The sequence below is a fragment of the Mus caroli genome, unplaced genomic scaffold (assembly GCF_978045245.1).
Source record: "Mus caroli unplaced genomic scaffold, Mus_caroli_1 scaffold_3, whole genome shotgun sequence".
In the NCBI taxonomy this organism is placed as follows: Eukaryota; Metazoa; Chordata; class Mammalia; order Rodentia; family Muridae; genus Mus; species Mus caroli.
Genome location: NW_028227258.1, coordinates 96,880,516 through 96,894,744, shown reverse-complemented (window position 1 = coordinate 96,894,744; position 14,229 = coordinate 96,880,516). Strand labels below are relative to the sequence as shown.

Genomic DNA, 14,229 nt, shown 5'->3' with positions numbered 1-14,229 from the left:
AATTTGAGTTACTGGGAAGATTAATTTTTAAGAAAGTTATCACTGCCCTAGTTTTGAGTATCAAATTTACAATGGGGGTTAAATTGCTGTCAATAGAGCTTATACCTTCATATTTTAAAAATATATGGATGTAACAAATATTGAATTATATTGACACAATACATTTTTTAAAAAATGAAACACTTACCATTAGTGAGGAGTCCAAAGGAGATACATTTATGGTCATAAAACATTTTGCTGTAGTCTCTTTTTAAAAAAGGATTATTCATTTTTATTTTATGGGCATTGGTGTCTTGCCTGTTTGAACATCTATGTGAGAGTGTCAAATATCCTTGAGTTGGAGTTACAGAGAGCTGTGAGCTGCCATGTAGGTGCTGGGAATTGAACCTTGGGTTCAACTGAACTGAACCTCTGGAAGAGCAGACAGGGCTCTTAACTGGTGGGCCATCTCTCCAGCTCCTGTAGCGGGTGTCTTAATTTTCACATTTGAGAGTAGACAGTTATCATGTAAGGATCTAACTTGTCTCATTAGAAATATGTTCAAAAATTAAAGTCTAAGACTGAAACAAATTCAAATTTGTTACACAGTTTGTTCCTGTACAAACAGCAAAGCCTTGGAAGTTTTTTCTAGAGAGATGCCACTCAAACTCCATGACCTTTATTGTATCACATACTCAACTTTATATTGCATCTATGGGATGAATAAAAAAGATTCAGAGCTCAGGCTTAAAAATAGTATTTTGTGGTCTAACTCATTTCTAGACCGCAGCTTTTGGGGGCTCAGTATGCAAAGCAGCTTTATAAGGCAAGCTGCAGCTTTAAGTGTGACAGCACAGTAGAGGCAAATGTGTTGGGGCGTGTAAAACAAAGCCAAGTGGTCTTTGCAGCTAACCTCTTTTGAAAACTAGAAGCTGTATGGGAAACGTCATGAAGAAACCACGTTTGAGACATGTGTCTCTAACCACAGTAGGCTAACGTCCCAGGAGGACTAGCTGTCTGGCAGAGACAACTAAGACACACGTGAGGCCCAGGTGCTTCCACGTGCACTCACCCTCAATCCAGGGCACTCTTGTGTTTACATGATGGGCCATGCCCTTGGCCACTTCTATCATTTGGGTGAAAGTAAACAGTAAGTAGCGCCTGACAGCATTAGGTTTGGAAGGGTTCTCAAGGAAATGGAGCATTGTGTATGAAGTGCCTGGCAAACAGAGAGAACCCAATAAATGCTGGCGTTTTAAAAATTCTGCACTTGCACTGGATGAAACCCAGAAATAGCAATGAAAGCAGCTGTTGTTTCAAACCTGGGAGGCCCCGTTGGAACCATTTTATTCAAACTTACAAGAGGACAGAGTTGTATTGTACTGTGACTTGCAGGATGAAAATACTGTTGGACTTCAGTGTAATTTTATCATGCTACCTTTGTACCAGCTCACATTGACTTTAAAATCAGCCATCTTGGGTGGACTTCCTGCTGGTTTTTAGCAGATTTATAAACAAAGTACCTATTTTCCTATACTGCTTTTCATAGGTGCATGGGAAAGGTGGGGAGGTTGCATGACACAAGTGTCCCCAAATGACTGTCCCATGTGATAAGTATTTTTGGGAAATCCCTATGACAACAAACACATGGGAGTTCTTATAAACTGTAAGACACCTACAGGACACGTGGAAAACTGAGTCTCATTCATATACAGACACTCTATAAACTAGGAGGGCACCCCCTGGGGGGTTACTGACCCTCAAAGAGAATAACAATGAAAGGTCACAAAGAAATTAAAAGGAATTTAATTTTTAATTTTCTTTTTAAAATGGTGGTTTGTCTTTGAAAGTCATGGTAAAAAGTGAAATAGCTGCCGGGCGTGGTGGCGCACGCCTTTAATTCCAGCACTCAGGAGTTGGAGGCCAGCCTGGTCTACAGAGTGAGTTCTAGGACAGCCAGGGCTATACAGAGAAACCCCGTCTCGAAACAAACAAACAAACAAACAAACAAACAAACAAACAAACAAAAGTGAAATAGCTGACTTACAGTGAGCTGACTGACCAATATAGCTCAATACTAGAGCACTTGCCTAGCACATGTAGGCTCTAGGTTCATTTTGAAGCACAGCACACAGACACACACACAGACACACACAATACACACACACACACAGAGACACATACACAAACAGAGACACATACACAGAGACACACACATACACACACACAGACACGCATACACACACACACACAATACACATACACACAGACACATACACAGAGACACATACACAGAGAGACACACACATACACAGAGAGACACACATATACACACACACTCACACACAGACACCAAAGAACTAAAGGATAGCACAAATTTATATTCAATACACCCTACAATGGGAATATTTTAAATTTAGTTATAGAACAGGCAGTAAAGGGATGGGAAAAGAAAGATGGGAAGAGAGAGGGGGAGAAGTTGAAGTCAATAGATAATAAAGAGAAAAAAAATACCAACACAGAACAGTCTTTGGATCTGTCATTAAAAAAAAAAATACTGAGCCTGGCGTGGTGGCGCACGCCTTTAATCCCAGCACTCGGGAGGCAGAGGCAGGCGGATTTCTGAGTTGGAGGCCAGCCTGGTCTACAAAGTGAGTTCCAGGACAGCCAGGGCTACACAGAGAAACCCTGTCTCGAAAACAAAAACAAAAACAAAATCCTTTTTCTCCAGTACTCAAAAGTTGACCTGTGCTAACCTGATAACCTTTTTTGAAAGTGTACACACACACACACACGTTTAATTTTAGAGGATTTTAAAATTTGCTTTTATATTAAATTACAGCATATAACTCTCTCCACTCTCCTTCAAATTCATGGCCTCTTTTTTCTCTATTCTTCTCTCATACATCCTGACTGCAACCTCCCCTTCCTCCATCCTTCCTAGCCCCTGGCCTCAACCTCCCCTCTTCCCCAGACTTATTGCTCCTCCATTTCTCTTCAGGAAGGAGCAGGCCTCCCAGTGGTATCCACCGAACATGGCATAACAAGATGCAATTAGATTAGGCACAAACTGTCTTTCTTTTACCCAATTGTTCTTGGATTCAAACATGCACTTGCATATACACATGTATTTCCAAATACAACCTGTAGAGGCCACATACTGTTTCTTGTATGCATGTTTTTTTCAGGGCTGACCATTTGGCATAGGCCAATTGGAAATAAACTTATTTCTGTTCTTTCCGAAAAGCTATCCTTTCTTTTTAAATTCTTACTGGGTCTACCACTACCTAAACTGGACTTTATATAATAACGAAAACTTTCTGTAGGGGTGCCACATGTGGCATTCCTACAGAAAGTTAGGCTTGTGGCTAATTAGCAATGGGACTTAGGTTTGAGGGGCATTTATAGTGTCAAGGAAAATGGACTCAAGGTAACGTGTAATGAAGAGGCATAGATGAAAGTGAGTTATAGCATTCCCATGGGATTTCATCCCATTTTCAGAGGGTTGCCTTTCTTTTTAGATATGTGCTCGGTAAATAATATTATTGCCCAAACTGTAGTTATGTGCCCTATAACAATACTTTTGGTATAAAATTCCTAATATCTAGTGATGTTAGTTACCGAGACATTTTGTGTAGTGTATAACTCAAGTGTTCGTGGTGATGCTGTCAGAAGCCTTCTGTTTCTAGCCCTCTAGTATATATTCAATGATATACAGTACATAATACTAGTTACTCAATAATAAGTAACTGTTGTTAGTTTCTGCATTAACTATACCTTTCATGACTTAGGGGAGTATTCACTATTTTCATGCGGTTATTTTCATACTAGGTATAAACCAGCAGCTTCAATAGTTCTGGCACTATTTCAAATCACCTGTTCACCTTCCTCTCTTCAGTGCCTTTTCTTTCTATTCATGCAAACTATTCTTTAACATCAATTACTGTTCTTTTCTCCTAGGAAACCGTGTTTTCTTTAGTTCCTGGAGGATCAGAACTTTGGACCTCAGATGCTCCTGGAAAAGGAGCGGACTATGAAGACACTAATCATACCAGTGACCTGTGTTAGTCACCAAGCATCATCTCATCCTGCTTGCTTGTTGCGTAGTAGGTCATCAATATTTGTTTCATGAATAAAGTATGAATAAAGGGAAGTCGTCAGTGTGTAAAAACAAGAGGCCTTCCATTACTTGAGTGTGCAGTAGCACGTCTCATTAATACTTCATGAACTAAACCCTTCATCTTGACTTCTTTGGACCAGAATGAAATTCTAAGCAAGCCTTCCCCAGTCAATTCCACTTAAAAGCATCTTTTCCTTCCGTTCGACAATAATGATTGCCCCTGCATAGAGCACATGGCCACCCACTTCCCGCCTCTTCATCAGCCTCGGCTGCCCGTCGTCCCCGCCGGTTCCAGAGCCCCCATCCCTGTCCGTCACAGAACCGCGCGTAAATCCGCCCTTTCCTCCGACCCCCGCCACCCTCGCCAGCTTCCGCCTAGCTCGCTTTTGGGACAAATGATGCAAAGAAGCTCCGCTTCCGCGTCGGCGTGTGCTGTGACGTCACCGCGCCTTGACGTCAGGCCAACGTGCAGCGCGGTCGCCCGGGAGACCAGGGAAGCCGTTTTACACCCTGCGGATTCCCGGGCTAGGTGAGGGTCACGGCCTTCCTCAGTCCTCAGAGGACCAGGTCGGCGGGGAGACCGTTCCGGCGCAGAGGCTGGCGGCGCGGGACGGCGGGGCGGCGGGGGCAGGAGGAGGAAGGCGGGAAGGTGGGGCGGCCTCTCGGCGCCCCGGGCGAGGCCTGAGCCAGCGCGGTCCGGTCGGGCGGTTAGTTTCCTGCAGTGACCTCCCGCTCTCTTGCCCCCGACCTGCCCTCCTGTGAATCACGCCCCCGGAATGGTACTTGAGGAAGGGCCTGGAAGCAGAACCAGAGTTAATGACCGGGCGTGACACCGGAGTAAGAATCGGAAATGAACCACCAAGGGCATTTCTGCGTTTAAGAACACACACGTCTATCTCGTGACCAGTGTCACAGAGAAGGTTCTCAAACACGCACGTAGCAGCGGCCACGTACCTCTCTGTACTTTTGCCAAGGACAGTTTCCACATATATAATGGGAAAGACCAAAAGGAACTTGTTTGGTAAAATAATGAATGGGTAACTTAAAAATCACGTTTTCTTCTGCTAAAGAGCAAACAGCTCCACACTTCTTGAAAAGCGGAATTATCCGTGAATTCTACTATTCTTTTCACGAGTAGTCACATCTTTATAAAGACCCAATGGACTTTTCTAATCGGCTTACAAGCTGTTTCCTTAAAATATAGGCAATAACAAAAATAAACGTTAAAGAAAGTAGTGCCCTTCTAGTCACCTTGGGAATTTTAGGTGCCCACCTCTTAGTTGTAACCATCAGCATGCATTGTTTGCAGAAAAGCACCTAGTTACTACAGTCTGCACTCACAGTTTACATGGGTTTACAATGACGTGTCTTTATATGAGGACAAGTTACACATGTTCTTGGGATGAGTCCAATGAATGTATCTTGCCTGTAATCTTGTCTTCTGCGATGTGGGTTGACATCAGTTTCTCCTCCACTTCGTTTTAGAGGTCTTTCAATTTTACCAGGGTGCTTTTTTTTTTTTTGAAAAATTTTCTTTCATAGCCAGAAGCCTGCCACTTCTGGTGACATAGTAATATGTTAAGAGTAGTCACAGCGAAGGCATTAAATAATAAACATCCCACTGGTACCTTGAATTTATAACATTATTTAGGTCCATGCTTGCTAATACTTTTGTGGATGGTACTTTAAGAGGAGATATAGTTGGCTGTTTAAGGGAAAAATATTCCTGTGGAACCCAAGATACTATCATTTCCATTCACCAATGATGGCTTAACTGAAGACAATGAGCCTTCTGGTTTCTTGCCATGTGACTATGACAGTATCAGATTATGTACTTGGTCGCTTGGACCCATGTCCACATAATTACCTTTACTCCCGTGGTTGGCCTCAGTTAACATTACCAAACACACACGTGGGAAGACAGCTCACTAGGTTTGTTTGTTTTAAATAGTAGCTTATTGAAATGAGGGATATTTTGGGCTAACGCAGGGTTGAGGAATCTCTCCTCCACTGATGGTTGCATAGTTTACAAAAATAACACCAGCATTATTTTTTCCTTCAGTCTCTTGCCCTGATTTAACTCAATCTTAGGAAGCCTTTGCTGATTTCCCATCTCCCACCCAGAAGATAGATAGGTCATTATCCTCTCTTGACTCTCACATTGCCTGTGTTTTGCAGACATGTGCCTTAGACCACCTTTTCTACTGTGGAATCTGTGTTTCTTTCACTTGAATCTGCTCCACTCAACCATTCTGGTCTCTCTCTCTCTCTCTCTCTCTCTCTCTCTCTCTGTGACATTTGGTTAGTATGAATCCATGTGTATATTCATGTTCATAGGCACACCTGTGTATGCATGTTTTTGTATGTGTGGAGGCTGGAGTTTGATGCCCAGTGTCTTCATCACTCTCTACCTTACAGGAACTCTCACCTGAGTTCTGAACTGGTCACTCAGTTCAGTGAGCCCAGTTTCCCAGCTTGCTTCTAGGATCCCTGTCTCTGCCTGCCAAAGCTGGTATTTCTACATTTATGGGTACTGGGATTACACTACATGGACTTTAATCAGTAAGCCTTTCTTAGTTCCCTTTACTCTTTCCGTGGACTGATAGATAGACTCTTCATCAATAAGATTGGATTAGGTATTCTTTGTCCAATTTGGAAAAACTCTGAAGAAAGAAAATAATGTCTCTGTTGTCTGTGGTTTCATGAAAGTAATTTTAAAAAGTTTTATATTGAATTGTTGGTATTAGCAAATGAAAATATGTTAAAAGTAAAATCTAGATAAATTTATGTGGATCTCCATCTCTGTTACAGTTGGTATGTTGTCTCTGATGCTTTGGTGGCTCTTCGGTTCAGTGCCTGTATTTCATAACTTAGTAACTCTATTTTTTGTACTCTATAATTTAAGCAAGCCTCGATGGCACAAGCATTTTTTTTTTCTTATCCTGCTGAGCTATAATACGATATTATTTGGTCTTGGTTTCTATAGTTTTTCAGAACAACACCGAAATAAGTCTACTTAAAATCTTATATTTACTCTGCTGCAAAACAAATAATTAGTAAAGCACTGTTGTTATTTTACTATTAGTTTATACATTTCTGAAAGAAAAGGTATATAAGTCAATAATTGAAATATATATCTTTCTGTGTGAGTGGCTTAAAAACTAGCTGAGGAAACTTAAATTGTACCTTCTACTGTGGAGCTGGCGAAACAAGCACCTGTTGAAGCGTTTCTTGCCAGTTCGTCCTCAGATACTAAGAAAGTTTAAGTCATTGGAATTTCCTTGTCATTAAATGAATTCTGACTAAGGCCATCAATGTTTTCAGGCTGTTTTTCTGCAGTGCTCTCTCAGTACGTTTCGGGAACTATGGATCGTCACATTCCCATGCATGCCTTACCTGAAGAAATCCAAAAGGTATGATGTGGCATTATAAGAGTGTAACATTAGGAGAGTCTCAGCGGTTAGATCATTGTAAAATACTGGAGAGTGAACTGAGAAAACTAGAGCAGAACCAGGGATGAGTCTGCGATGGGAGAAGGAGTAACCACGCTGGAACGTTGACTGCACAGAATGTGTAATAAGACAGATGCAGAATCTCACTTCTGGCTTTAGAGTCTCAGTGGAAGCAGATTCTAGAATTGTTTATAACCTTTTGTGATTTTTTTCCATAATGCATTTTCACATACTTTAATTCTCATCAACCACTGTGTACCAGGTGCTGCTTAATTGTGTTTTGTTTTAGATAGGATCTAATTGTATAGCATTGGCTGGCTTAGAACTCATGCATAGACCTGCAGGCCTGGAATTCACAGAGATCTGCCTCCCTTTGCCTCCTGAGAGCTTGGATTAAAGGTGAGCACCACCATAGCTGGTTTAGATACGATTGTAATCAGTTACCAATCCGTGTTGTCCTTTGTTCTATCCAGATGGAGATTGTGGTGGGCAAGGAGATACTTTTCCAGGATTCCTTAGTATTTTGAGTGTTAGTAGCAGGCAGGTGGGAACAAAAGCAGGTAGCCCTCTGCAGTATTCAGCTCTCAGGAAGGCCTCAAGTAGCAGGAGCCTTAGCTTTAGAAGTGTTAGAACTCCTGTACAGGCTTAGAGGTCCAAGACCTTTGGCTTTACAAGTATTTCAGCTCTTGTGTGGACCTAGGGAGTTGGGATTCCTAAGCCCTTGGTGGTAACCAGTTTTAAAACTCCTAGACCTGGGGACTGTTTTGAGGACCCGTGGCTCTAAAGACACTCTACTTTCTGAAACTCTTTGTGACCAAGGCCTGCAGTTCCTCTTGCTGGTCCTTCACAGGCTCCAGTTCTTCAGCTTCCTGCCTTTTCTGTGTTTCCACAGTTCCTCTCATTTTCACTTTGACCACCTTCTTGGATTATCCAGTTGCCTCTTGTTGCTGTGGCCTCTGGTTGAGTTACCACTGCCATTTGGCAGGCCGTATGACCAGACTTTTGCTGCTGCCCTGGGCACATGCACAGTTCAGTGGCTGCACATCTTTGACAGCTGCCACTCTGCAGCTCTGCAGCTTGGCCTGTTGGCTGCCTGGCTCTGCTCTTGCCGCAGTTGTCAGCTGGCTGGCTGCTCTGCTACTTCTGTGGCTCAGTGTGCTCACCTCCCAGCCATGTCTGTGGCTCACTGTGCTGGCTGCTCAGCCGTGACTGCTGCAGCGGGTGAGCCACCGTCTCCACTGTCTGGTTACCAGCTTAGCCTGTGTTATCAAATGTGGGCAAGAAGTCACACAGGGAAGAAACCTTCTCCTGAGCATAGTATTACAAAACGAGGGAGGAAACACAGGAGGGTGTTTCCTATCCAGCCCTCCTAGTGAGCACACAGCCAGTTTATATAGCCAGAGAAAAGGTGTTTACAGGAACCACAGCCAGCCTTCCATGCACCAGAAAAAATGCCCCCTTTGTGCCTGTCCTTAACAGTCACATTACTAGCTAGGACACCATGGAAAATGCTCCCCTACTCTGGTCTAGGTAGAAATAGTTGCAGGGTCATCTGGAGTTTGCTTAGGCCCATAACAGCAGAAACTCTGATACAAATGGTTTCAAACAGTGCTGGCTGTGGCTGTGTATTCAGGGGCCAGAGCAGGCAGCTGTGATGACTGTGTCATTTGTTCAGGGCCTCTCAGAAGTGTTCAGCATGGCAGAGGCTGGCCTAGCTGGCTATCTGACCAAAAGTCCTTTTAACTCAAGGCAGCCAGGACAGCAAGAGACTATCCAACAGCTGCGTCTAGAGAATCAAATGACCATACCCCCACAGCTTTGCTTATTTAATAAGAAACCATACATTTTAAAATAAGAACTTACCATTAACAACTGGTAGTGAATCCAGTAGTACTTCAATAATACTTAGTGCCTGTATAACATCCCAAGAAGTAAATCCCATTTCTCTCAATTTTACATTTAAAACACGGTGTGTGTACTCTTGGGCATATACCCAAATAACTTTTCATTCAGCCACAGAAAGACTTGCTCATCCATGTTCACTGTGGCTCTATTCATAATAGCCAGAAATTAGTGACAGCTTCGATTTCTATGAACCACTAAATGGATAGTGAAATGTGGTACATTTACACAATCGAATATTATTCAGCTATTAAAATATAATGAAATTTGCAGGTAAATGGATGAAGCTAGAAAAAAGTCACAGTGAGTGTCTTAGTCAGGGTTTCTTTTCCTGCACAAACATCATGACCAAGAAGCAAGTTGGGGAGGAAAGGGTTTATTTAGCTTACATTTCTTTATTGCTGTTCATCACCAAAGGAAGTTAGGACTGAAACTCAAGCAGGTCAGGAAACAGGAGCTGATGCAGAAGCCATGGAGGGATGTTACTTACTGGCTTGCTTCCCCTGGCTTGCTCAGCTTGCTCTCTTATAGAACCAAGACTACCAGCCCAGGAATGGCACCACCCACAAGGAGCCTTTCCCCCTTGATCACTAATTGAGAAAATGCCTTACAGCTGGATCTTGTTGAGGCGTTTCCCCAACTGAAGCTTCTTTGTCTGTGATAACTCCAGCTGTGTCAAGTTGACACACAAAACCAGCCAGTAGAGTGTGTGTGCGCGCGCGCGCATGCGCTTTGAACCACAGCATTTGGGGGACTGGTGGGAGTTGTTTCTCTTGTTCTACCATGTGGGTCCTAGAGCTCAAACTTAGGTTGTCAGGCTTGGCAATGAGTATCTCTATTTGCTGAATTATCGTACCAGCTTTGATTTTTTTAATTTATAATTTGTTTACTCTAGTTAACAAGCACTCTATAGCTTTTATACTACCCTCCACTGTATTAGTTTACATCTGTTTTCAGGTAAAGGCATTTCTTCTATATTTAGTTTTTCCAATCCATACATTATAAATATAATAACTTTAACCTCTTAAAAATTGACATAAATTGTGTTACAACTGTATGCTCTAGCTGTCCCTGTTGACATAGCTTCTGTAGCATCATCAACTCCTTCACCCTTTATCCTGCTAAGAAATGAATGTAGGACCTCAATGTGTCTGTAATTTAGCTGTATCCCCAGCCTTACAGTCAGTTCTTCATTAATAATAATTCATTACTCATCACTGGAAGCCATGGTCAGTTCTCAGTGGTGCTTTTGCCTGTGTGTGTGCTGCTGTGGATGGCCTGTTAGCATTAGTCATGGCGTTGACTTGACGTGGTGCTGTTCTTGCTGCCCACCTTCCAGATTTATGGAAACTTTAAAGGGAGTGTGGTTACCAGAAGAGATCCTTTAAATCACCCCATGTCATTCTCTTTACCTCTGAAGTTCACTGTAAAGTGCTAAGCATATAGGAAGCTCAGCTGTGCTGCTGCTTCAGATATGGTACTTCCATGGGTTTGAAAAAATTCAGCGTCTTCTCACCTGAACTGTGTTCCTTTCATGAAATAGCTTGGCTATAATAGAGGTTAAAAGAAATGGTAAAACAAAAGAATATACTAAAAACAAAAAGCCCATATTTCATATCCTAATCACTTGTCAGGAAAAAAAATTAAGTAACATTAAAAGTCTATAAGACAGTGTTATGATTTAAGTTCCATAAGGCAGTGTCCAGGAGGCCAAAGAAGTTGTTCAGCTGGTACAGGCACCAGCTGCCAAGCCTGGTGCTTTCAGTTGGATCCCTGGGACCTATGATAGCGAGAACTGGCTCCTACAAGCTGTGCTTCTGAGAACGAATCCCTGGGTACTGGGCATCATCAAAGGTGGAGTTTTGTATAGAGCAGGACTCTAGAGGTGGTTCCTGAAGCCGAGTATTTCAATAGGCTTAGAGTTGCAGAGTGCTGCTGTTATGTTGGAGGGAGTCGGGAGTAAGGATGGCAGGTACTGTCTTGTCACTGCAGAGAAGGGGACAGTAGGAGAGGGTCAATGTCTAAACCCAGGGACGAGGATACTAGTTATAGCCCTGTCCTGCACAATGGGTAGAAAGTAAAGTATAACTTTGTGCTTTTTCTCAGACTCAAGTTAGATACTCTTATAAGAGAATACTTTTATACCCATTAATGTCTGACGGTTTGACTATAAAGAAGCCAAGATATATATGTGGACATCCCCAAACTTAGGAAATCTTTAAAAGTAAGCATTTATCTTTCAAAACTTTACCTGTGTGTTATCCGCACTGTCCACATTAACTAGTTTAATTAACTAATGACCAGATTGCATCATTCTAATAGATAGAATCATGTTAAATATTTGAATATACATATTAAGCATCCCTAATCTGAAATGCAACATGCTTCAAAAGCTGGAATAACTCAGTGCTTATATTGTGCTATAAATGTAAATGTTACACTATGAATTTGTTACATGCATACATTTATTAAGATGAATAGGATCATATTTAGGCTAGGTGTTTCACACAGATAAAACATGAATGAGGATTGTATTAGACTTGGGTCTGAGCTCAGAGATCTCATCTTATATGTGCATATATTCCAAAGCCTGAGAAAATCTGAAATCTGAACCTCTTGTGTTTGTAAGCACTTTACATAAGGGATAATTATCATGAATAATTTGTAATTACAATAGTAGCAATTCAAATTAGAATCAATTCTTTTTTAGGATGGAGAAAAGGCTATGTTTCATAATGGCTTAGAAAATGTGTTCCACTTTTTTTGGGGAGGAAGAAAGACTGGAGGTGGATGAATCAGTGTTAGTGTACAGTGACTGCCATGGCTTTCAAAGCCTTTTCCTTTTTCCTTCTTTCTTGTCTCTTAACTTTTGTATTACTTTATAGGCTGGTCCTTCTTCCTAAAGATGCCCCTGCTGTGTTTCTTTATTTTCTTTTTCTGTGTATAGGCAAGGAGGGTTTCTGCAGAAATCAGAGAGGAGAGGTGAGAGAGCCCTTTCTTCTTTCTCTCTGTTCTTTTGCTGTGTGATATGATAATGGATGTTCAATGCATTAAAATGTGAAAATGGCTGTGCTTCACTGTACCATTAATAGCAAAAGGAGCAGTAGTGGAGAAATGACAGTTGGAGGAAACTAAAAAGGAGGTGAGAGAGGAGGCCATCAAAGGAAAGAATGGAGAAGAATGATGTGTAATAAGCTGAAGTGAGAGTCTATTGCCCGCTCAGAGGCAAAGATTAAGTTGCCTCTCTCTGATCTTATCTCCTCAGGGAATCTTGGGGAAAGAAGAAATAAGATAATCTTTGACTTTCATTTCCTGGTTCTTTTTGCTTTTTATCATAGTTTCTGGCTGAGCACACAGCACTTCCCAGACTTCCATCTCCAGAAGTGACAAAGAGTGTACAGGAGGCCCATGGGGCATATATGTCCCTGCTGTCTTTTGCTGAACCCTACATTTCACTTCTGTGTGTACTTAACACTATCTCCGAGTCTGTTCTTTCTCTGGGCCGAGCAGATTCCTACCTGTCTCTGGCCTCGGATAACCAGCAGTGTTGTTGGAAGCTTCATCCAGGCTTCTGCAAGTAGAACGCAGTGCAGTTCTGCATTTTTTCACGCTTACAGTTTAAATTGAAAGCAGCACTTAGAGATCAGCAGTCCTAACTGTGTATCTCCTCCTCTCAGAAGTATCGACTCATTTTAGAGACTGATGTCCTCTTGTGAGAAAAAAAATAAAACAAAGTTTTGCTGTTTTTGCTAGGGGATATGAGTAGGTCAAAAAGAACAGCAACAAAGTAGTGGAAAGACAGTTCCCACAGGCAGAGTTAATCCCTTGTTTTTAAAATGGTGACAAAATGAAGACATTACATGATTTTAGCCAGGAGATCTTGATTACCACCCAACACAAAGTAAAGGGAGCAGGGTTGTTTATTTTGCAAAACAGAAGTGTCTGTGCAGGGGCTGGAGAGCACACTGTTCCTTCTGGGTAACAAGCCTTCCTCAGTACTAATGGCTCGTGTTGTCCTGTTTCAGTAAAGTAATTTTAGTATGTTGGAACTTTGAAATTTATTCAGGACAACAGTTTTATATTTCCAAGCACAGGTTGTCACTGCCAGAGAAAATAAACTTAATTTTTCAGGTCCCTTTGGGCCACTGTGGTTAGCTTCAGATTTTGTATTCAGTTAGAGTGGAGAAAGAAAGAAAGTGGTCTCAGAAATGTTAGATTGAGCATTCTGGAAAGGTGTGTGTGTGTGTATTGTGTTATGTATGTGTGTGTGTATGTTGTAAAGCACTTGCAGTTCTGACACCTTATGATGCAAGCTGTGTAATTTATGGGAACATTATTTACTTAATGCTGTGATCCAAAGTATTTCATTAGTAAAAATATTTTGAAAACATGCAATCTTGAAAAATCTTCATTTTGTGATTTGTGGTTAAAAAGTTCTTTTGCTGACTGGCTGTAGAAGGTTATAGAGGTTCCTGGGTTCCTAGGAGAAAGAGAGCTGTTGGAGGAAGTAGGCCTTGCCCTCATGTGGAGGTGGTCATAAAGTGGCATGCATAATTTTTGTAGCACAAATCCAACATTTATTTACTTATTTATCTATTTACTGTTCAATAAAATGTCTTTATATTGATCTGGTATTTTAATTTAAATCAGATTTATTTATTTTTATGGCTTGAAAATTAAACTTACATGCAATTTTCAGAAGTAATATGGAGAGGTTTTATGGGGTAACATTTGGCAGGCTAGAGGGTGATATTATAACCAGAAGATTGACAGTTG

General features: G+C 41.6%; 1 protein-coding gene across 2 annotated transcripts in view; it reads left to right on the top strand.

The window, feature by feature from the left end:
- Window positions 1-4,562: 4,562 nt before the first annotated feature.
- Window positions 4,563-14,229, top strand: part of Lekr1 (leucine, glutamate and lysine rich 1) — a 186,797-nt gene continuing 177,130 nt past the window's right edge. For both annotated transcript variants that reach the window (XR_003836153.2, XM_029474779.1), the window contains exons 1-2: window positions 4,563-4,628; window positions 7,424-7,512. Coding sequence is in view for 1 of the 2 variants with exons in the window: in XM_029474779.1 (XP_029330639.1) it covers window positions 7,465-7,512 (48 nt within the window). In the remaining variant the exon portion in view is untranslated. The remainder of the gene's footprint in view (window positions 4,629-7,423; window positions 7,513-14,229) is intronic.